At 34.9% G+C, this 23,033-nt stretch overlaps 1 protein-coding gene across 1 annotated transcript; it reads right to left on the bottom strand.

Annotated features, from left to right (window-relative positions):
* Positions 1–710: 710 nt before the first annotated feature.
* On the bottom strand, positions 711–2,670 carry LOC105952698 (1-aminocyclopropane-1-carboxylate synthase 7). The gene is made up of 4 exons (XM_012976283.2): positions 2,353–2,670; positions 2,134–2,247; positions 1,863–2,023; positions 711–1,715 (listed from the first exon to the last, which is right to left on the bottom strand). The coding sequence occupies exons 1-4, from the start codon at positions 2,530–2,532 to the stop codon at positions 854–856; spliced, it is 1,317 nt and encodes a 438-aa protein (XP_012831737.1). The 5' UTR covers positions 2,533–2,670; the 3' UTR covers positions 711–853.
* Positions 2,671–23,033: the final 20,363 nt, after the last annotated feature.

Raw genomic sequence — 23,033 nt, forward strand, 5'->3', positions numbered from 1 at the left:
TATTTTTCCTTTTTTTATCATGAAGGAACCTACAGCCGACCGTATAGATGTACTGAGTAAATATATATCCTCGTATAATAGCTTACAAATTGTATGAAGAATGTAAACCACACTAGACTAACTATGTGTGATAAACTCGATCTAACGACCGTTAGTAAGAGAATTCCCACTAGACCATTCTTTGGGGGACAAAGAAACCTTTTTAGATTGATGTAGCAAATGGCTTCAAATTTAATTATGATTCGGTTTAAATATTGCCTCACGGCCACCAAACTGGTGATATATGTAAATGGGACAAATTTTGAAAAAAAAAAACTAATAGTTATTATAATATACAATCATGAACTAGTGACGAGTTAACACGCTTTACGAAATGGTTGACAAATGTTGCCAACAAATTATTTAATTTAATTTAATTCACACCTACATATCCATCCGTGCTGTTCAAGCTAAGAACTCAAAAAATTAAATTGAAAGACTGGTGTATATGTATCACGTATGCTTATTAGTGTCTTGTCTGTACAATATTTAACAATAAATTGATAAAAGTCAAAACCATAATAAACATATATTAAGTCAAAAAATGTTGCCATTTGCTAATAACTAAAAGTTGACATTTCGAATAGAAACAATTTATATATTAAAAAAATAATAACAACAATTCTTAATCAATGAATCTCATTTACAGCGTTTCAAGACAAAAAAAGAAAAACAAAAAAACCCATCCCAGTTTGAATGAGTGCCAATCTTTCAACGCTTCAAAAAAGAATCAAGAATGAAAAACTAATTTATTAAAATATAAAAAAATTAAAAATAATATTACATATTATTATTATTATTAGTTATTATTCAATTAATTATGAATTTTTTTCCTTCTTCCCATGAAATCATGTATTCTTGAAAGAGCTACTTCAAGAGTCTGCTCACTCATATTGGCGAAGCAAACTCTGAACCAGCCCGGTTCGGAGCAATGGCACGACGAGCCCGGAGAAATGTTCACTCTCACTTCATGCAAAATCAACTCCCACAATTCCAACTCTTTTTCCTTCGTTTGTTGGTCGAGAATCGTACTCAAATTCATCCAACAAAACAAACCGGCGTTCCCATTCAAACACTTAATACCGGCCTTATCCAATCCATCCACAATCATACGATACCTCTTCCGCAGCCTCTCCCGATTAACCCTAATGTACTTCTCCGTAAAACCCTTGTCCGAAAGCATGTCGGCCAAAAGCTGCTGCGTCTGCGAAGAAATTAACGTAAAACTCGACATTCTTCTCGCCGTAGTGACGACTTTGTCGTTGTAGGAATATATAGTGCCAACCCTAAACCCGGGGAGGCCTAAATCTTTCGACAGGCTGTAAACGATGTGGACCCTCTCGGAATCTTTGTAGTTCCTCGCCTCGAGGATTTCGGAGACGCTGACGAATTCTTCCGGGGAGAATGAAGAGCCCGAGTAGATTTCGTCGGAGATTAGATGGATGTTTTTTAGGGTCGCGAAGTCGAGGATTTGTTCTAGGGTTTTGCGTTTGATTGTTGCGCCTAGAGGGTTCGATGGATTCGTAATCAAGATTCCTCGAACTTTGATGTTTTTCAACCGAGCTTCGTCGTAGGCTTGGTGGAGGGATTGAGGGGTAATTTCGAAATTGTTGGAGCTTGTACAGTGGATCGGTACGATGTTTACGCCTGTTCTCCATCTGAGGTCTCTGTCGAACCTGTCGTATTCGTATTGTTTGAGTTAGATTAGGAGATTGGAAAAAAGAAAAAAAGAAAAAAAAAATGTCAACGAGCGTGATTCTTGTGGCATGTAATAAATCATAAGTTTGTATATATATATAATATTATTTATTAATATAAATTACCCTGGATAGTAAGGAGTTGGGACAAGCAAAGCATCACCGGGATCAGCCAATATGAATGTTAGAAGTTCGTTTGCTGCGGTGGCGCCGGCCGTAATAACTATTCTTTCAGGGTTGAACTTTGCTCTTCCACCTCTTATTTCTTCCATGAAACTTGCCATTGCCTATAAATTATATTAATATATATTTATACACAAGAGGTTATAGTTTCATGTTGTTGTATGTATATGTTGAGAGAGAGAGAGAGTCTAGAGAGAGAGAGAGAGTTGTATACCTTTCTGAAAGAAAGAAGTCCATGATAATCTTGAAACAATGCATTCTCTCTAAATCCGGAAGTTGTTTCTGAAGGTTTTTCTTCCAGGTATTGCTCTACCAAATCAAATGAAACCTGCTCCAAAACAAAAAATAAAAGAAATGAATTTTGAGTTTGATAAATCTTCTAAGACAGCCATGATTAGAATTAATATATATATATAGGTACTAAATAACTTACTTGATTTTCAGCAAGTCCCATCTGTATGACGCCACAAGGATTGGTTAATTCATCGTAAGGGTTTTCGTCGTAAGCTTTCCAGCCTGCGAAATACGGCGAATCTTCACCGTGTGTGTCCGAAACTGCAATTCTTGATAAACCAACCACGCAGCCGCCTTGTTGCTCGATCTCGATCGCCATTTTTATCAATGCTTAATTTGCAGTGTAACTGAGTAAACTCTGTTCTCTCGTATAATAGCTTGCAAACCACAACAGATATCACTGCTTAATTCTTTGTTGTGGGAAAAAAAAAAGAGATAGAGAGAGAGAGAAGGGAAGTGTTTGAATTTTCTTGAATGAAGTTAACTAATTGTCAAACTCTCACCCATTTTATACACGAAGATTTGCTGGAAAATGGGCCCTCATCTTACATGGAAATGATGATAATAAAATAATAAGTGTGAAATTTATAAAGAACCAATGATTGATAGTTTAAGATCAAACCTCACTTTTTGCAAATTTAAAATAATAATTGTTTTTGTTCATCACTGGCGACAACTGTACATATGCTTGTCATCCTTTTTTTTCTTTTTTCAAAGGCTTTGATCTCTCTCAATCTCTAAGAGATCCACATCAAATTTGGTGGTTGAATGGGGGTGGGTGTTTTTCTTACCTTACTATATTTATCAATTAATTTTTTAACTTCAATTCCCATTTATTTAAAAAAAAAATTCAAGATTTTTATAATCTCTGTTTCTTTTGCTCTTTGAATTTTTTTTTTTTTGCTCTTTGAATATTAAACTCTTGCAGATTATTGAGTGGTGCCAATTATATGTAGAGTGATTAAATTAGAGTGTTCAATTGAGGATTAGCGTGTGACTAATTAATGTGTTTATCACTTGAGATAATATATTATATTTTGATTAGATCACTAAGCTATCCATAATTTGTATCGTTCAATTTTATAATTTTGTTACAAACGAAGTCATATATAGCTACATAAGTAGACATGACCACCGGTTTGGTTAGAATCGGAACCAAACCCGGGTCAAGGGTTTTAATACTTAATCGGAATTGGTTTGACCAAAACCGGAATCGGAACCGGTTTGACCAAAACCGGAATTGCAACTGGTTTGACCAAAACCGGAATCGGAACTGGTTTGACCAAAACCGGAAAACCGGTTCGGTTCCGGTTCCCCATTTTCGGAACCGAGAACCGACGGTTAGAACCGCGGTTCTAACCGTTCGAACCGGTTTTTTTTTTAAAACAATTTTTTTTTATATATATAGTCAAGACCGGCCGGTTCTACCGGTTCTAACCGGGAACTGAACCGCAAATAACCGGAAATATTCGTTTCGGTTCCTGTTCCTTCAAAATCGAAACCAGAATCTGTGAATTGGAATCGGAACCGAACCATGGCCATGTATGTCTATACATAAGTGCACTGCGTGAACTCCACTTTCGTGCAATAATCAGCAAACTTTATGAGAGGTGTAAACTGACAGCCATGTTGGGCAAACTCTGTGGAACGTGTTAGAGTAGATGACCAACATGCCAACTTTTGGTTGCGATTTTTTTTTACTTGTATAACACAATCTATTTCTTATTAATGAAAAAGCATTAGGGCAAACTATATATTTTGTCCCTATACAAGAACTTAGATATAGACCTTATAGTTACTCTAATATACTATAAATTGACCTAGGAGAATCGTGAGATAATTCATTTGGTAAGTAACTATTGAACCAGTTCCTAGTCGATGAGTTACGATAATAAGTAGGATGGTGACTTTTCTCTTTCGAGACTAGCACTTAGTATATGTGAGTCGCGTCTCATCAGCTACGGTGTAGAGACTCGACATACTTGAGTGAGTGCTTATAGTAGATGAGTTAAATGAACACACTCGTTCTAGAATCTCTAAGTGGGTCCCATTCACGGAGATAGATGTTTTATGATTATAGATGTACACCATTAGTCCTTAGGACCTAATACACATCACTGTGACTTCACTAGAGGACCAACTGTGTTGTGACCTGTCACTGAGTATCATCGAAGATCGCTTCAAGGCCCAACATTCGCACAGTCCAAAATCTAGTAGGAGTTTGTGTATTGTAGTTAGGATTTGACAACTTGCTTATATGCATGAATCTCTTGTGTGTTCCTTCAGTTTGTAACCATGGAGTCTTCGATCGAAGCAGAAAGTGGGGTGATTAGAGAAAATGTTTTCTCTGGATCACACATGAATGAATTATATAATTTTAGACAGTCCTCACGATTATCAAACACCATTAGAGGTCTCGATGGGCCAACACATCTATTTCGATTGGGACATGTATTGTCAAAAGGACAGTATTGTATGTCAAGTATATATTTAAAGTTCTTGCAGACACAATAATTTTCAGTATGTGCCATTATAGCTATTGCATTTGCTAACCAATGGCATCTATTTCAAGTGGATGTTAAAAATATATTTTTCTTAATGGAGAGTTCTCCAAAAATGTTTACATGCAACCGCCGCCTGGACTATATGATTATCCTAACAAGGTTCGTCATCTTCGTCGTACTCTTAATGATCTTAAGCAATCTCCACGATCTTGGTTTACCAAATTTAGCTCTATTGTTTATGGATTGGGTTTCTCTAGCAATTCTTATAATTCTGTCTTCTTACTCTGTCACACTGATAAAAGCACCATTTTACTAGTTATGATCCTAGTGGAATTCAAGAATTAAAGGATTTTCTCGACTAACATTTTGAAATAAAAGATCTTGACCGTACCATTAAAGGATTTTCTCGGTCAACATTTTAAAACAAAAGATCTTGACCGTACCATTTGAGCTATTAGTGATGTTCCTTCTTATAAATTGGAACCCCCACGAGAGAAGAATACACAATTCAATTAATTTACCGCAATAGTTTTCGTATCTTAACATTGAAAACTTAGGATTAAGGGATTTTAATTAGCTAATTTCCCTTAAGAAAAATAAATGTTAATGGTGACCACGTTTAGATCTCATCAACCACATAAAAAGTATGAGAACCTTCGAGTTCAAGAACAATATATCAAGAATATTTCAAATATATATATATATATATATATATATATATATATATATATATATATAGGCAGATAATATTTGAGGAGATCTAGGAGTTGTTATGTTTGATTGTTTTCTTACAAAGCTGACGCCTCACATAGATATGTTAGAAAGATCATTTGAGATTCTGATATTGCAATGGAAACCATTGCCCCACTACTTAGCCTTAACCTTAAGCAACAAGTTCTAAAAATAATAATAATAAAAGAATCTTAAGCAACATAATTAATTCAAACATGCATCCTTAAAAAAAAATATCTATAGAATTAATTGTAATACTAATCATAGGCATATATCATGTTCGCACTAATCATTGTTTCATCACTATTTAATCTCTTTAATCAATCGAATTGAAATCCTATGTTTGCTAATCGAGGCTTACATTTAATTTGATCAAATTTACTAGTTCAACGATGAGCGATGCATAATTGTTGTCAAGAACATCCTTGAAATGTAATTATTTTTTCCCATTAGGAGATTGTATTAAAATTAAAATAGAGAATGACGCAAAAAATAAGATTAAATTTATATTCAAATTGTACCTCTCTAAATATTGAATATTATATCTAGTGTATTTTTGCTAAAAAAAAAACAAAGAAAACAAAGAGATTACACTAATAGAAAAATGGTTATTTACTACTATTATTATTAACAGTAGCAAAAAGCACCAGATTTATAGTAAAAGACTTTTGCTACGTATTTATCGCGAATTTGCATATACGAGCGTGATAAATTTTTTGCTATGGTAGCAAATATTTTGTTGCTACAATAAACCCTAACATTTACTACGATTCCAAGATTGTTCCGTAGTAAAAGGTACATTTTGTTACAGCTTTTTACCGTAACAAAAAAAGTCATTTGTCTACTAGTGATATTTTATAATTTGACCTTATTTTACAAGTGTTCATAAATTACCCCAAGATTTTAAGCTCCAAAACTAAAACTAGATGCTTTGTACGAGCAACTCTAAAGGAAATATCAAATAAACATCCTGCAAAGTCGTAACAAGTGAGTTTGCGTCAATTGACCCACTTTAGAATCCTCTTGCCAACGGTAGCTAGGTAGGTGGAGTTTGTCACACATGGTTAAGCTAGTGTGGTTTACGTTTCTCGTATGGTTTGAATGCTATTATACGAGAGTTCAAGTTTACCCAGTGCAACTATACGGGCTACAACTTATTTTATGCTCAAAATTTAATGTTTTTTTTCCAATGGAGTCATAAAAAAGAACATTTAACAATTTCGGTGTTAGCTAGGTTGGAATAAATAATATGGACAAAAAAGAAGGACGTGTCACAATTACAAGAATAAAATTAGAACAAGGGGGGAAAAATAAAAGGCATATATAATTTGATTAGTGAAGCAGCCCAGAAGTTCACATTACTACAAGTTGGGGATAATATATATAGTTAAGCAAGACAACTGGACTACTTGCTCACCGTCGAACAGTCTTAAGTACGTTAAGTACTTACATATATATGTTTTAATCTTTATAATTAAAATTAATGTTTAATTAAGAGAGGGCATCAAACATAATTAAGACAGTTTCACTTGTTAACAGCTAATATTGTCCCCAAATTTCAAAAAGGTTTTTATTTTTTTTCCTAGTCCCATTGGCGTGTTTTTGGTCATGGAGCTACATTACTCTATCTTCATGTTTGGTAACTTATTAATCTAAACAATTTATATATATTTTTTTTAAATTACTTTTAAACTTAATTTGGATCGAATATTTTAATTATTTGGAAGCACAAGGTAATTACGTCTTATGTCCCATATTATTTGTCTTTTTGGGTGTTTTTTTTAACTCAAAATATTTGTCATTTTTATCATTTTGGACAATTAAGCATACAATGACTCTTAATTACGGCTAACCAAACATCAAACTAAATCTTATATTTTTTAGTTAATCTTGGCTAATCTCCCCAACCAAACGGGCCCTTAGAGTTCCAATAAAGCATTAATTGCATTTTCATCAATTTTGCCGCTTATCAGTCTTAATTAGTTAATTGAAAATAATAATAAATGACAAGGGTATTTTAGTATTTATTATGTTATTTTTTATAAAATTTATTCTTATTTAATTAGGTTTCTTAATATGCGCGCAACCACCCAAAACGACATATAATATATGACTAATTGATCGGATTGTAAGTGTATTTATGAAACATCATTTAAAACAATAATAGTTCCATGTGTCTCAAAATGAAAGATATTCGATTTTGCTTCATAAGTTAAACTGTTTATTCTTTTAATCAATTATGTAAACACACACACACACACTACATATATATGTATATATTTTATATGTTAAGTTGAAGAACCTAATTGACATGCTTATTGCTCGTGTGGTTAGGTGCAAATACTAATCACGAGTGTTGTTTTGCATGGCCTAATCCCAATCTTAATACGATTTGGTACGGAGAATAGCTACCCTAATTACGAGTTAATTAAAATAATCATGTTCTATCTTTTTTGTCAAACTTAATAGCTGTTACATAGAATCTATGATGATGTCAATAGAAGAATATATTGCAAACATTTATTTTGTCGGATCAAAACTTGATTTTTTTTCTCTTAACATATCTATAATTTTATGCTTTCTACAAAGATCATCTCACATAATAAATACAAAATTAATTAAATTAAACGTGCAAAAAAGGAACCAAGGAATATTATTGATAAAAAAAAATAATTAACTTAATACAAGTGACTATTTGAGTTTCTTGAGTTTTTTTCTTTTTTCTTTTTTTTTCTTTTTTTTAATGAAGGAACTCGAGTTGACAATGAAAATCGGACCTCGATCAATTAATTCAAGCTCACTTGCTCAACAGCTAAGTCACCCGGAACAAATTTTTTAAGTTAATTAATTTATAAAATCTAGGGAAGTACTTATCTTGTATCCTGATTTGCGAGCACGAATCTTCTAGGAAAGATGCAGAGCCGCTAAGCATTTGCCACCTAGGACAATACTTTTAATTCGAATATTAATTTCTTGATAAGATCATTCAAAGATTGAATATTTGGTAGAATTTTTGTTTTGTTTGATGACTTTTTGGTAATTGGTTTGGTTCTATTGTTATCTTTTTCAAAACTAATATTTCTTTTTGCGGATTTTTTTAATGATAATAAATAAGAGTGATGTAGAACGCGTTAAAAATAATTATTTTTTACCAATTAATTATATAGATCATAAAAAGAACTATGGAATTCACCAGAAAATTCTAAACATTTTATCAAAATTGAATTTTTTTTTTTAAATAAAGTCCTAAGGCAACTATTTATACTGATAATATTTAAAACTCTAATTATTAAACTAGTAAAAAAAACGAGATATTCATAATTCTAAGAGAATTCTAAAATTCTAGAAACAACACAAGTTACGAATTTGCAATCAGATTTTGTAACGATTTCATATTATTTAAATATTTCTTAAAATACCAAAAACGTTGTTTTGAAGGCCTAAACGACGTTGTATTGCCAAAATCCAACTTGCAGTGAATTTCATTTCGAACACAAATATGAATTTTATCCAAAAACCTCTTATAAGATTAAAAATAAATGTTTGAGAGCTATAAGAAGTTATCAAAGAAACTAAGGAGTGCTCAAATTTATTCAATTAAGTTGTTTGTGTCTTAATGAGTTCCTTTACTTTCAGCAATTGTAATTCAAAAATTATTAGGGTAAATTATACTCACCTAAGATATACTAAAATAACTTTAAGGTCTCTTTAGTATCGATAATTACAATCATCGCCTGAGACATTGTTAGAAACCCTAACGGAATAATGCATTGGATAAGTTATTCCGTTAGAATGCGAACGAACTATAAGTTTTAAAAAGTGGTGGAGATAACATATATAAAGCTAGGGGTGACATGAGTCTCTCAACATTTCTTAAATCATTATTATTTTATATAAAATTTATAATTTTTCGTCTATGGTAGCATTAAAGGCCCCACGGGAAACAAATATAGTGCATATTAGTCCCCAATACATGAAATTTTGGCTCCAATAGTTGTTTAGGTGTGCGGCTGTAATTATCATTACCATAGTGACCGTTAGCATACTTCACGAGGGTAGGTGTTTACCCAACTTATTATGAGTATTGCTGAATTTTAGAAATTCAATTATCTTTGATTCAAATGCTTGAACAACTTATTTCTAAAATTATATCTGATATATTATAAATTCTAAATAATCATATTATAAAAGTATAGAAAACTTAAACTTGGCCAAAGGCCTCATAATATTTATATATATCACAACATTTTATTTTCTAGGAATTATAATTCGAAGAGTGCTCGTAGCAACACGTTTTGTGAGCCCCATTATTAATTTAAAAAAAAAAAAGAGTAAAATAATAGAAAAACATAAACTAATATTTAAAATACAAACAAAAAAATGTTATTATTTTCATGATAGAATCTTCCAGCTTTCTGCTACGTAGTGATGCGGGATCACTTGAAATGAGTAATTTAAAGACCGACTACGAGAATTGTTTAGGAATGCGGGTTCGAATGCCACGAGCTTTGTGTTGATCTAAGTATATATGATGCTTGTTCGTCTTAATTTCCTGTAAAACCACTTAACACACTATGTGATACGACAGAGAGTTCCCGGCGATTGCACTTCAACGCTTAAGTCAGATGATATCAATACTTGAAAGCAATTAAGTCAATACGAGATCATGTACCTTCAAATATTAATTAGACTGAATATTAAATAAATAAAAGCTAAGAGCATTTTACTATAAAATTAATACATGATGGGATTAATTCCTTTTATTTTAATTAAGGAATAAGCTACATCAATACGTGTGAATAAAAAGTTATGTTGTTGACGGTGCATGCAATTGCTATTTTCTTAATGCCGATTTATTTAATTGAAAATTGATAAAGAAACCAATAAGATTGTGATGCTAGTGCCTCCACATTAGCTTTGACCATCCTTACTATTAATTAGACAAGAAAATTATTTCACAAGATAACGTTTTCAAATAATTAGTTTATTAAACGTGAGTTTGCGGCATAATTATAAAATCTAATTATGCGGCACCATAAAGTAGTGATGATTCACATAAAACGCCAAGAAATACCTTTTGGCCGATGCTTCTTCAATGCGAGAGAGATAAAGAAAAAGTATTAGTTTGAAAATCATCTCTAATAAATAAAGTTAGTTTATGTATGTATTCAAAGAAAAAGAAAGAAAAAAAATAGTTAGTTTATCAATGGCCGCTAGTCCACCACGAACATGACACAATGGTAAAGCAACAAGAAGAATATAAACTATAGGATTGTGGGTTCATTTTCAACAATTTGCTCCAAATTTTGTTTTAGCTTGATTCGATAAGCAATCAAGTCGAGGTGGAACGAGCTTTAATCGAACAGAACATGAATTCAACTCTACTAGCTTAATTTTTATTATTTTTCTTATCTAGATGGAGTTCGAGACGTATCGAGTAATTTAGTTCGATTTCAAGTGCTACCTATAATAAATATATTATGTGATGGTTAACAAAATATATATATATATATATATATATATATATATATATATATATATATATATATATATATATATATATATATATATATATATATATATATATATATATAAACACTATTCGACGAGTTTGACTTAGAAAAATATTGACATATATATAAATTAGGTAACCATTACATATACTTTTTGTTGAATGACCATCTGAACCAAGAATTTATCATATAATATTAATATCTTCAATATGCCTTCTCAAGCACAGTGAATTACATTTGAAGTCTTGCACATAAAATATTTGAAACGGGTGGCTGAGAAATTCAAACTCATGACCCTTTCATTTGATCTGGCTCTGATACCATGTTGAATGACCATCTCAACCAAAAACTTATACTATTAGTGAAATATATCATTTAATATTAATATTTCCAATACATTTCACTCACGTAGTACAACCACGCACACTTACGCGATCCGTTTTGACTTTAATAAACTCTGTTAATATAATAAGTCTGACTATTTATGGTTCAATAAAATATCTAAAAATCTAGCTACTAGCCAATAATGCTAACATTGTTCGTGGCAGTTCATGCAACAAAGCTCACTTTGGAACTCATGAAAAGATTATACGAATTAATATATAGCTTGGCTTTTTGTCGACTGAGAAGGTAAATGAGTACAAGTTGTTTTTCTTTCAATATTTTTAAGGGAACGATCGATCTAATGTGTTATCGGAGTGTTAAATCATGTATGCTAATTATATTATTTATCGACTTATTTATAGTTCACGAATGAAGTTTCATTTTTTAGATGAGAAAAGCCTAATATGTGATACGAGAAAATCGAAATTTAGATTGCATGGATTATAATTTGATTATATATTTATATTGGATTCTACTAATTATTAGTTAGAGTGATGCTCGATTTCCCATATTTAAATGCGTGTTAGATTCATTAGAATATACATAATTGATATTGCTCAAATGTCGGTTGGGCAAACCAAGAGTTTATTTTAAAGTCCGCAAGAGTAGAGAATGTTGAAGATTACTGTCACGTGTCTGAGGTATTCAAGATGACGGATCCACTTGTCGCTGCTCAAATATCGATTCAGCAACCCAAGAGTCTTTGATCCCACAAGAATGGAGATCCACTCGTGAACTTACAAAACAGTTGATTATATTGCTTCCACGTGTCTGAAGTAGTCGTAAGGACGGCTCCACTCGTTCTTGCTCGAATGTCTGTAAATAGTATTATCATCCGACGCTCGAATCAGAAAACTATCACAATAAAGTTAAACCTCTATAAATTAATAAAGTTGAGACCAATACAATTGTATTAATTTCAAAATATTAAATAATCGATAAATTAATAATTAGTAATTTATACTCTAATTTATGAAATTATTATTATTGTCTTTTTCAATCAATATATTTAAAACAATCACTAAGCAACTCCTAGATGGTGAAAACACTCGAAAACTGTAAAAATATAATCAATGAGCTACATTATTGTAACAAAAGACATGTCGAGTATCACTTGAATTACCTGGATAAAACAATGCAAGTTTAGAGATGTTGACCGAAAACAAGTAATTGAGAGCATCGTGAGAACTCATAATTAGTAATTTATAATCTAAGGAAGAACCGGTGATAATGATATCATCCACATAAATCAAAAGATATAGATTGTAGGTAGATACAAAAAACATGAATAAAGACGTATCTAAGTGTGAGTTAGTGAAATCAGTGCTGAGCAAGAAGGAACGTAGCTCTTGATACCAAGCTCGTGGAGCTTGACGAGGACCATATATTGCTTTCTTATGCTTACAGACATGATGGGCGAATTCTGTGTTGTCAAATCCCGGTGGTTGGTCCAGGAATACCTCATCAGATAGAGATCTCTGTAAGATGGTGTTATTTACATCGAGTTGGCGGAGAGGCCAACCATTGGTAACAACAAGTGTAAGCATTAACGGAACAGTAGCATGCTTTATATATAACTGGACTATAAGTTTCAGAAAAAATGATTCCGGGACGTTGATTGAACCCTTTGCAACAAGGCGTGGTTTGTGACAGGCTATTGAACCATCGGAATGTCTCTTAATCTTATAAACTCACTTACAACCTATAATATTTTGTGTGGAATTTCTGGGGACAAGAGACCAAGTTTTATTTGAGAGTAAGGCATTATATTCATCGCACATGGCTTGACGCCGTTCAAGTTTTTGTTGGGCTTGTTTCTAAGTTGAGGGTTCACCGCCCGTGTTTATGGTATTATGGAGATTAAGGATTTCTCTAGTTTTAGTAATGTTGTGTTTGAGTCTGGTATTATAATGGTGAGAAATAGAGGTTGAAGGTTTTGTTACCTGTGAAACAATAGTAGCACCCTGAGATTGAAGCTGAGTCCGGGGCATATTGGTTTGCAAAGTGGTCGTCCTCAAAACACTTGATTCATTAGAAACATGTTGTGGAGTAGGTGCATATGTATGTGTTGGAAGAATTATAGTATGAGAGAGTGGTAAATCTGAAGGCACATGAGGAATAATTGATTGTGGTTTTTTTATTTTCGTGAGAACACCAAGAGGTAATAGTGTAGTCTATGTTGGTCGATTTTTGTAGAGTGGTGAATGGGAATTTTGTTTCAATAAATATGACGTGACCAAAGATAAAAATTTTATTAGACGTAGGATCAAGACACATACAAGCATGGTGTTGAATAGAATAACCGATAAAGACATAAGGTGAAGAGCGTGGTGCAAGTTTGTGACTATTATATGGGCATAACCAGGGGTAGCAAAGGCAACCGAATACCTTTAGTGTGAGGTAATTTGGTGATTTTTGAAAAAGATGATAAAATGAAGATATTTTTTAGGTGACAACAGAAGGCATCCGATTTATTAAATATGTAGCTGCTTGAAATGCTACTGACCAATATTTTAGAGGAAGTGAAGAATGAAAAAGAAGTGTTAGAGCCGTTTCAACAATATGTAGAAGTTTACGTTCAACTATGTCAACATGCTCGAGAGTGTGAGGTGGGGATATTAGATGTTGGATGCCTAGTTTTGAAAGTAGATGAACGAGATTTACGGCTTCTCCACTACCATCAGAGTATAAGGTTAGAATTTTTTTAGAAAAATATCTTTCACTAAAGTTTTAAAACTAATAAAAACTGAAGTTACATCCGATTTGTGTTGTAGAGGGTAAAACCAAGTAAATTTTGTGAAATAGTCGACAAAGATCACATAATAACGAAAATTATCAAAAGAGATAATTGGTGAAGGGCCCCAAACATCCATAAAAAGAGTTTCTAAAGGACTGAGCATTGTAATATGGAAGAGCCAAATGAAAGTTTGTGACTTTTATTGCATAAGCAAGCATTACAAGAAGATGAAATATTATTCTTAGACATATACAAGGCATTAAAAGAAATAATTTGGTGGAGAACCTTGGAAGATGGGTGACCGAGACGATTATGCCAAAGGTAGATTGATGGTGAAAGGGAGTTAGATTTTTATGCTATGCCTGCTAAGGATGAGGATGGTCGAGAGAAATCAGTGGTAGAGGTTGGCCACTCGTAAACATTGCCCTTACTCCGGCCTCGCACCAAAGATGCTCTAGATCTTTCACAAGATAAAAATGAGGAAAAAATTCTATTGATTTTTATTTTGAGAACAAAATTGAGAAACATAAAGTAAGTTTTTCTTGCTACGGGGTGCACCCAAAATATTATTAAGTTTGAAAGTGTTATTATAAGCATTAAGGGCAGTAGTGCCAATGTGAGTGATATGAATGTTATTACCATCAATTACAATTATATCTTCATTACCACGATAATCGGAGTGGATAGCAAGATTTTTTAAATCGGAGGTAATATAATGAGAGGCTCCAGAGTCGACTAGCTAACGAGAATTGTTGCTTCTGGAATTGCTGGCTGCAAGATTTGCTTGTAGCCAATTGGATGGCGGAGGCCGGGACCGGCAATATTTTGCGACATGGCCTACTTTGTCACATAATTGACAAACAGGTCAAGATTGCATTTCAATGCCAGAGTTGCACCACGGCTGAATAGTGTGATTGTTGAAATTACGAGTTCCATGAGTTGTCTGGAGTACCACGATAACCATTATTGTTACCTGCATAGGAGGATTGCCTGGAAAAAAATTGGTTAAATTTGCCCCATGTGAACGGCTATTTTTGAGAAAATTGAGCAGTAATTGAGAGCTCTTCTTTAGTGGTGTTTGAGTGTATGAGAGTTGTCTCATAGTCGACCAATTTTTCCGTCAATTCGTCGAAAGAAATAGTCGTCTCTCGAGCCCTTAACGCATCCTTGATTTCTTTGAAGGAATTGGGAAGTCCATTGAGTGTGTGAACAACGACTTCTCCATCACTCATTTTGTATATGATGGCATTGAGATCATCAATAATTGTTTGGACAAATTGTAAGTTTTCAGACATACTTTTCCCTTCTTGATTGAGTTTAGTGAGAGCTTCAATGAGACTTACAACTCGAGTGTTCGACTTGTTCGCATAAGTCGTTGCTACTGTGTTCCAAGCTTCTTGAGCAGCATCGAGTGATTAGAGATCCTACCATGGACGAATTCTCAATAGGGGGGGAGCTGGTGCCGCCCCCCCCCCCCCCCAACAATTTGAAAAAAAAAATTATTACTTATATATACATATATATACTTACACTCTAAGTATTTAATATAAATAAATATTAATACAAAAGGAAGGAAGAAAAAGAAACAAAGCCATAAGGTCCACAACCGAGAAGAAAAAAGTAAAATTGAAAAGTTTCATTAATTAGTTAATAATATATAATGCTTTTTTAATTATATTTCAATTCTTAAAAGAAAGAGTTTTAAAACAAATAAAATTTTATCAAAATAGGAATAGGTTTAACAATAGGTTTCTTTCCTTTTAATTCTCTCATCTCGTTATCTTCTTCACACGTTCTTCACCTCGTTCCATTGAAGAAAAACCTCAAGGTAATTATCAAACTTATTCATCTCTTTTTATCTTTTTATTTTATTATTTCTTATTATTTAATTATATGTAAGAATTTTATTGAAGCATAAATGATTTTATTTATAAAATTTATTTAAATGGTTTTTATTTTTTACTATATTGAATTCTTTGAAATTTAATATAGGTCGATTGTACTAATGTCTTCAAATCAACCCAAATGATTGAAAAATAATACGATTTCACGCCTTTTTGCAAAGTAATAAAAAAGAATCATCAACATCTAATGTTGATAGTTCTTCTCTCGATCATGAACAAGAACCTCCTGAACCGGCTATTACACCAGCTATTACAGCAGTTGGAGTTATGCTTAATCAAGAATTCGATATCAATTCTTTGGAACGTGATTCGGGAAAAAAGACCTCAAATTCGGATTTATCCCGTCGAAAGACATGATGAAATTCACTGCACTTATATCAAGTTAGCATCATATCAATTTTATTTACTTGAATATCCTTATTCAGGTAATCAAGGCAATGATCGACGATTCCAGTATTCATGAATTTCCCAATTTCCGGCTTGGTTAGAGTATTCTCCGACTAAAGATGTTGCTTATCGTTTGTCATGCTTTATTTTTGCTAGTAAGACAAATGTACGTTTTGGCGCGAATACATTTATGGTGGAAGAATTTTTAAATTGGAAGAAAGTAAATGAAGGAAAAAAATTGTGTTTTTTTAGGCCATATTGGAGGCCATGATTCCCAGTATTGTGCCTCTTTAAAATCATGCGAGGATCTAATGAATCAATCTGCACATATAGACAAAGTCATGCAAAGACAATCATCAGAAGAAATATTGAATAATACATTGAGGCTTAAAACCTTAATTGACTGTGCTTGTTGGCTTGAATATCAATCATGTTCTTTTAAAGGCCATGATGAAGGCAAAACGTCGAAAAATTCAGGTAATTTTCGCGAGATGATGAAGCTTTTGGCAAATTATAATGAAAAAGTAGCTGCAACTGTTTTAGATAAAGCTCCTCCCACGGCCAAGTACATCTCTCCGACAATTCAAAAAGAGATATTGCATATTATTGCTTCTAAAGTGAGAAATAAAATTCGAAAAGATATTGGTGACTCTAAGTTTTGTATTCTTATTGATGAGGCACGAGACGAATCCAAAAGGGAACAAATGGCTCTTGTTTTAAGATTTGTTGATAAAATAGGTGTTCTCCAAGAACAATTCTTTGATATTGTAAGCGTCAAAGACACAACTTCGTTGACTCTTAAACATAAACTTTCACCATTTTTTTTTCTCATCATGCTTTAAGTATTGACAATCTTCGAGGGCATGGTTATGATGGTGCAATCAATATGCATGGCGAATGGACGGATTACAAGCATTGCTTTTGAAAGATTGCCCTTATGCATATTACGTACATTGTTTCGCTCACCGTCTTCAGTTGGCATTAGTTGTGGCATCAAGAGATGTAATTCTTGTTCATCAATTTTTTTCAAAGTTGAACTCCATTGTAAATATTGTGGGCGCTTCTTGTAAGAGAACCGCTGAGTTAATTAGTGCACAACAAGTTGAAATTTCTTGTTTGATATCTATTAATGAACTTGGAACTGGTAGTGGAGCTAATCAAATTGGCAATTTACAACGAGCTGGAAATACTCGTTGGGTTCCCATTTTTCTTTTGTGTGTAGCTTGAAGAAAATGTTTAGTGCTACTGGGAGTGTGCTTCAAACCATTATATCTGATGGAGCAAATTATTCCAACGCGGTGACGTTGACTCTGTTTATACTGCTATGACATCTTTTCAGTTTGTTTTTATCTTACTCTTGATGGAAAGGATAATGGGCGTTACTGATGTACTTTGTCGAACTTTGTAACAATGATCCCAAGACATACTGAATGCTATGCATTTAGTCTCAACAACAAAACAACTTCTTCAAAATTTGAGAGATGATGAGTGGGATAGTTTTTTAAATGATGTTAATTTTTTTTGCCAAAGTGATGAAGTTGAGATGCCTGATTTGAATTTTATTTATAAAGTAGGTAGGGGAAAGTCGATTCACCAGCCACAGGATACTAATATCTTGATGGAGCATCATTTTCATTTTGATATATTTGTGAATACCATAGACACACAGATGAAAGAGTTAAATTGCATATTTAATGAGTAAACAATGGAACTTTTAATTCTTAGTTGTACTTTGGACCCAAGTGATTCAATCAAGTCCTTTAAAGTAGATGATATTTGCACACTTGTTGACAAATATTATCCTGTAGACTTCACAGAACAAGATAGGCTCCTCCTGAAGTTTCAGTGTCAATATTATCATCTTGACATAACTAAGCATGAAGACCTATGTCATTTGTCTACTCTTGCAGCACTATGCGAAGGATTAACAAAGACAGGAAAATCCAAAGTATATTATCTAGTTGATAGGTTGATTCGTTTGATCTTACTTTTACCGGTGTCTACTGCTACCATAGAACGAGCTTTTTCTATTATGAAGCTTACCAGAACAAGAATTCCGAATAAAATAGAAGATGGGTTCCTTGGAGATTGCATGCTTCTACATATTGAAAGGGAAACTGCTGATCTTTTTAGTACATATTCAATAATAGATGAATTATATTCAAAGAAAAAACGTAGATCACAACTTAAATGATTGTATTATTTTGGACTTATTTATTTTAAGGTTTGTTTTATTGTCAAAAAAAAAAAATTAAACCACATTTATTTATTTATTTTTATGTTGTTTATATTTTCATTATCCCATCCCCCCCCCCCCCCCCCTAAATGTCTCACGGTCTGTCCCTGGGTCCTGTTGGTCATTGAACAGTGGTTTGAATAGCAAGAAGTAGTAAGCGATCTTGGTGCACCCAAACTTTGAATTTTGGGGCAGTCTCTTGTGGATGCAAAAAGGAGCCATCTATATAACCCATGAGATCGTAGCCAAGAAGGAGATGTCATTTGAGAGCTCCACAAGTGATGAGGTCCATTTGGATCTCCTCATCCTGTTGCGTGTATTTGTGTGTATTTTTGTGTGTATTGTTTCTCATGTACGTGTATACGGTGTTGTGTCTGTGTATGTGTTTCTCTTACGTTCTTATGTTTAGTTTTTTTGTGGTTGGTGAGAGTTCTGCCAAAGAGTGGCTTCTTCTTCCATTTTTATCCCCTAATTTCCTTGGTTTGTGTGCCATCTACATAGAGAAACCGAGAGAGATGAGGGGGGCTAGTGGGGTCTGGTTGGCTTTTACATATGGGCCTGGTTGGTAAAGCTTGAATTGGGGAGAGAGGTGGGCTTTTGGGCCTGTTTGAGGCATTACATGGGCTTGGGCAAATCAGCCCAAATCACCTACTCCCACGAGTTCGTCGCCAGAAGTGCAAAGTAACTGGTCGGGGCGAACTAATCGCTCGAAAATGCTTTGATGAGGTAAAAAATCGAACGAGCCTACTTCCCCGAGTTCGTCGTGAGACGTGCGAAGTAACTGGCCTGGGCGAACTAATCGTTCGAATGCTTGGGTGTTTCGTTTATGTTTATCTATTATATTATTATTATTTATTTGAGCACGTGCTCGCCACTTGAATGCTCAGATATGCTTTCTTTTGTTTAACGAGGCTCTTGCTTTATGTGAGGCCAATTCTAGCCCCAGTTTTTGCTATCGCGGTCGAACGCACGGTGCCTTGCTTTGAATGAGAGGTTGATTCCGACCCCGGCTTTGGTTAACGCGGCCGATAACGGTCGCGGTCTTGGATTTCATGCGAGGTTGATCCCGACCCCATCTTTTCGGTAATGCGATCGATATGGGCCGCAGTCTTCGCTTTCATCCGAGGTCAATTCTGACCCCATCTTTTTGGTAACGCGGCCGATATCGGCCGCGGTCTTCGATTTCATGCGAGGTCGATTCCGACCCCCTCTTTTCGGTAACGCGGCCGATACTGACCGCGGTCTTCGTTCCCGTGCAAGGTCCGATTCCAACCCCATCTTTTCGGTAACGCGCCGAGACCGGCCGCGGTCTTCATTTCCGTGCGATGTCCGATTCCGATCCCATCTTTTCTGTAACGCGGCCGATACCGGCCGCGGTCTTAGTTTCCATATTTTCGGTAACGCGGCCGATACCGGCCACGGTCTTCATTTCCATCTTTAGGGTAACGCGGTCGATACCGACCGCGGTCTTAGTTTCCATCTTTTCGGTAACGCGACCGATACCGGCCGCGGTCTTGGTTTTCGTGCGAGGTCCGACCCCGTCTTTAAGTTTACCATTTGGCAATTTACTCACTTTTCAAGAGTGAAATGCCGAGCCTCGGACAAGTACCTCATAAGAACAAATATCAATAATGTTGATTTATATGCCTATAAAAATCAATTAACCTAAGTTGTAACAGTTAAGTTGTGGAAAGAGTATTCAGTTACAACTATAATTCTTGTGTTAACACAGTTATAAATCTACTAAAAGCAGAATAAATGAACACAAGAAATTAATGTGGTTCAGACACAAATGTGCCCTACATCCACGTGGACCTGCAAACACGATTTCACTAGTTCAGATTTACAGTGTACATTAATAGGACTTATTAAAAACACTAAAGACTCCCTCTTTATGTAATATGCCGTTCTTGTACACAACTCGAACTTCGTGTTTCTTCCAACAGCAGCTCCACCCGCGTGCCTTGAACTTTCTTCAAGCCTGAACTCCCTTCAGAAAACGCGGCTGATCTCCCTTGAGATCTATACAGCAAATCTGTATATGTTGGCACAGTGCAACGATGGCACAGTCCTGCTCCGCAGAACGCCTTGGCAAAACTTCGATGCTGTGAAGAGGTTTTTCTCCCAAATAATGCCCACGGTTCTTGTATGTCTTGGAGGCTTATATAGCCACGAAAATAAGCCCTAAGACCTAACTTGAACCCCAAGAAATCTATTTAACTAGGTAATAGAATCCTAGTTGATTTCTACTTCTATTCTAGATAAGTACAAAAGATACCTAATTAGAATAAAATACATGGAAATAAATCTAAGTCCTAATAGAAGTATTATAAGAATAGGACTCTAATAAATTCCAAAATAAATATGGAAAACAAATCTTTGCCAATCTTTTAATTCCAAAACTTGGCGGATTTCCTCGATCTTCAATAGCCGGAAATATGGCGCCCACAATCTCCCCCTTTGGCATAGATTGGTCAGAATCCATATTTAACAAGAACTCCCCCTGCATATGAGATTTTCTCTCTTTGCAGAAATGATTAACTCCCCCTGCATCACATACTGTTAGTACAATAGAAGTTGCAACACATAGATGTTGTAACAGAAAAATCTCCTGCAACACAGTTATCCAAAACAAGCCCAAGGCATAAAATAAAGATAACCAAGGTGATATCCGAAAGGCAGGAAAGAAATCATAACTATGACAGTCCTAAATAAGACATAAATTTAAGCAGTTCAAAAAGGACAACAAAAAGGTTTTACTAAGGAAACTTCCCTTAGTAATCATAGTCGGAGAACTGATCATTATCATGAGAACTGCTGGACGCTTTGCCTTGCGGTTGTGGACTGCTGCTTCATCATTGAAGTTTATCCCTTGTGTATGGCAGTTTTTGCTGGTGCATCTGGAGTTGTTGCTACTCCCCCTTTCTGACCAGACTGTGCCAAAGTCTTAAGCAACTGGTCCTGAATAGATGCAAATCCCTGAGCAAGCTGAGCGTGGATAGACTCCTGAAAACGGGTGAGCGCATCTTTGGTGACCACATCAGCTGGCGGCGGAACAAAGGCAGAGACAATGGGAGCCTTTTTCGCGCGAGGCGGCGTCTGAACAACAGAAGGATCGACATGAGGCAGATCAGCAAAATGTTCAGAAAGGACCTTACCATGGATAGTGATTGGACGGCCATGAGGATCCAACAGAGTGGCATCACGAGAGGGCAGGCCTTGTTTAATCAAGAGCTGATAGATCAGAGAAAGAAACGGCAGATGCTCACGCTCGGTTCGAACCCGACCATTTTTTTAACAACAAAATGTCATGGGGCCAGATTCATTAAGTGAACTCTTCTTCGCCTTGAGAGTTAGAAAGAGCTCCATTTTGAGAAAAGATGTACTCCCCAATGTTGATAAAAACAGCATGAGTGACGCTTCAGAGAAACCCAACATACAGTGATCACAACAGCTATGGTGTCATTAACACAAAAAGCTTATCAGTGATTTGATTCTTACACCAGTAAAAATATTTATTCAATTCAGGAGCCACATTGAAAAATTTCCCTTCGCAAGTAACCGCGAGACCCAACAATGGAGAATCAACAGAAAGTTAGAACTCTGGTGAAGATTCTGATGACTCAGATCTAGTTGGATGTACGGCAGTAAAGATAGCATAGGTCTACTCAGAAAGAGATTGGTGGCCACTCGAAGCGTATGACTCATCCTCAAGACCATAATTGCTCTCAAACTTCCTTTGAGGTCGGCGAAGCTGCGCATGGGCGCTGAAAGTAACTTCTTCAATTGCGACATGGTCTTCACCACCAACATCTTCTGGCTTAGACATGGAAGGATCACTTTCAACCAGAATATTGTCCAGCGGATCAGAGACAACACCTTATTTGGAGCTTGGGGCTGGTGACTGCACATGTGTATGGGCTCCGATATTGTTGCCACGAGAGAGATGGGAACTACAGAGACCACTGTTGTCGTCACAGACCTTGACGTTTTTCCAGACTTCTTGTCGGATGGCGATGCACAGTTGTTTGTGCTTCCTCATTTCAGACCCCTCGACTGATTTGTCTCTTTCCATAGTAAATCTGTGGAGCACAGAGAAGAGAAGAGACGAGTAGCTTTTGAAAAACATAGAGAGATATTGGAGAGAGAGGTCGAGTATAAGAAATATTGAGAAATCCTAGAAGCCCAAAAGATAGGATGATAACAGATCCCACAAATATTATGATATATTCCCAAACGATTTTTCAGAGATTCGAACATATCACGTATCAAGAAAGCCATGTATCAACAGTCAGCCAGAGGCCACAATAAACTCAGAAACCCTAGAAGGGACAGATATTTAAAGCACAGAGATCGAGAAAAGAGGCAGAAAAAGAGAGGACTCTTCGAATACCGGATATTTTCAAATCAGAAGAAGATCCCA

Source organism: Erythranthe guttata, chromosome 10 (genome assembly GCF_056151865.1).
Source record: "Erythranthe guttata isolate IM_541 chromosome 10, IM_541, whole genome shotgun sequence".
NCBI classification, from domain to species: Eukaryota; Viridiplantae; Streptophyta; class Magnoliopsida; order Lamiales; family Phrymaceae; genus Erythranthe; species Erythranthe guttata.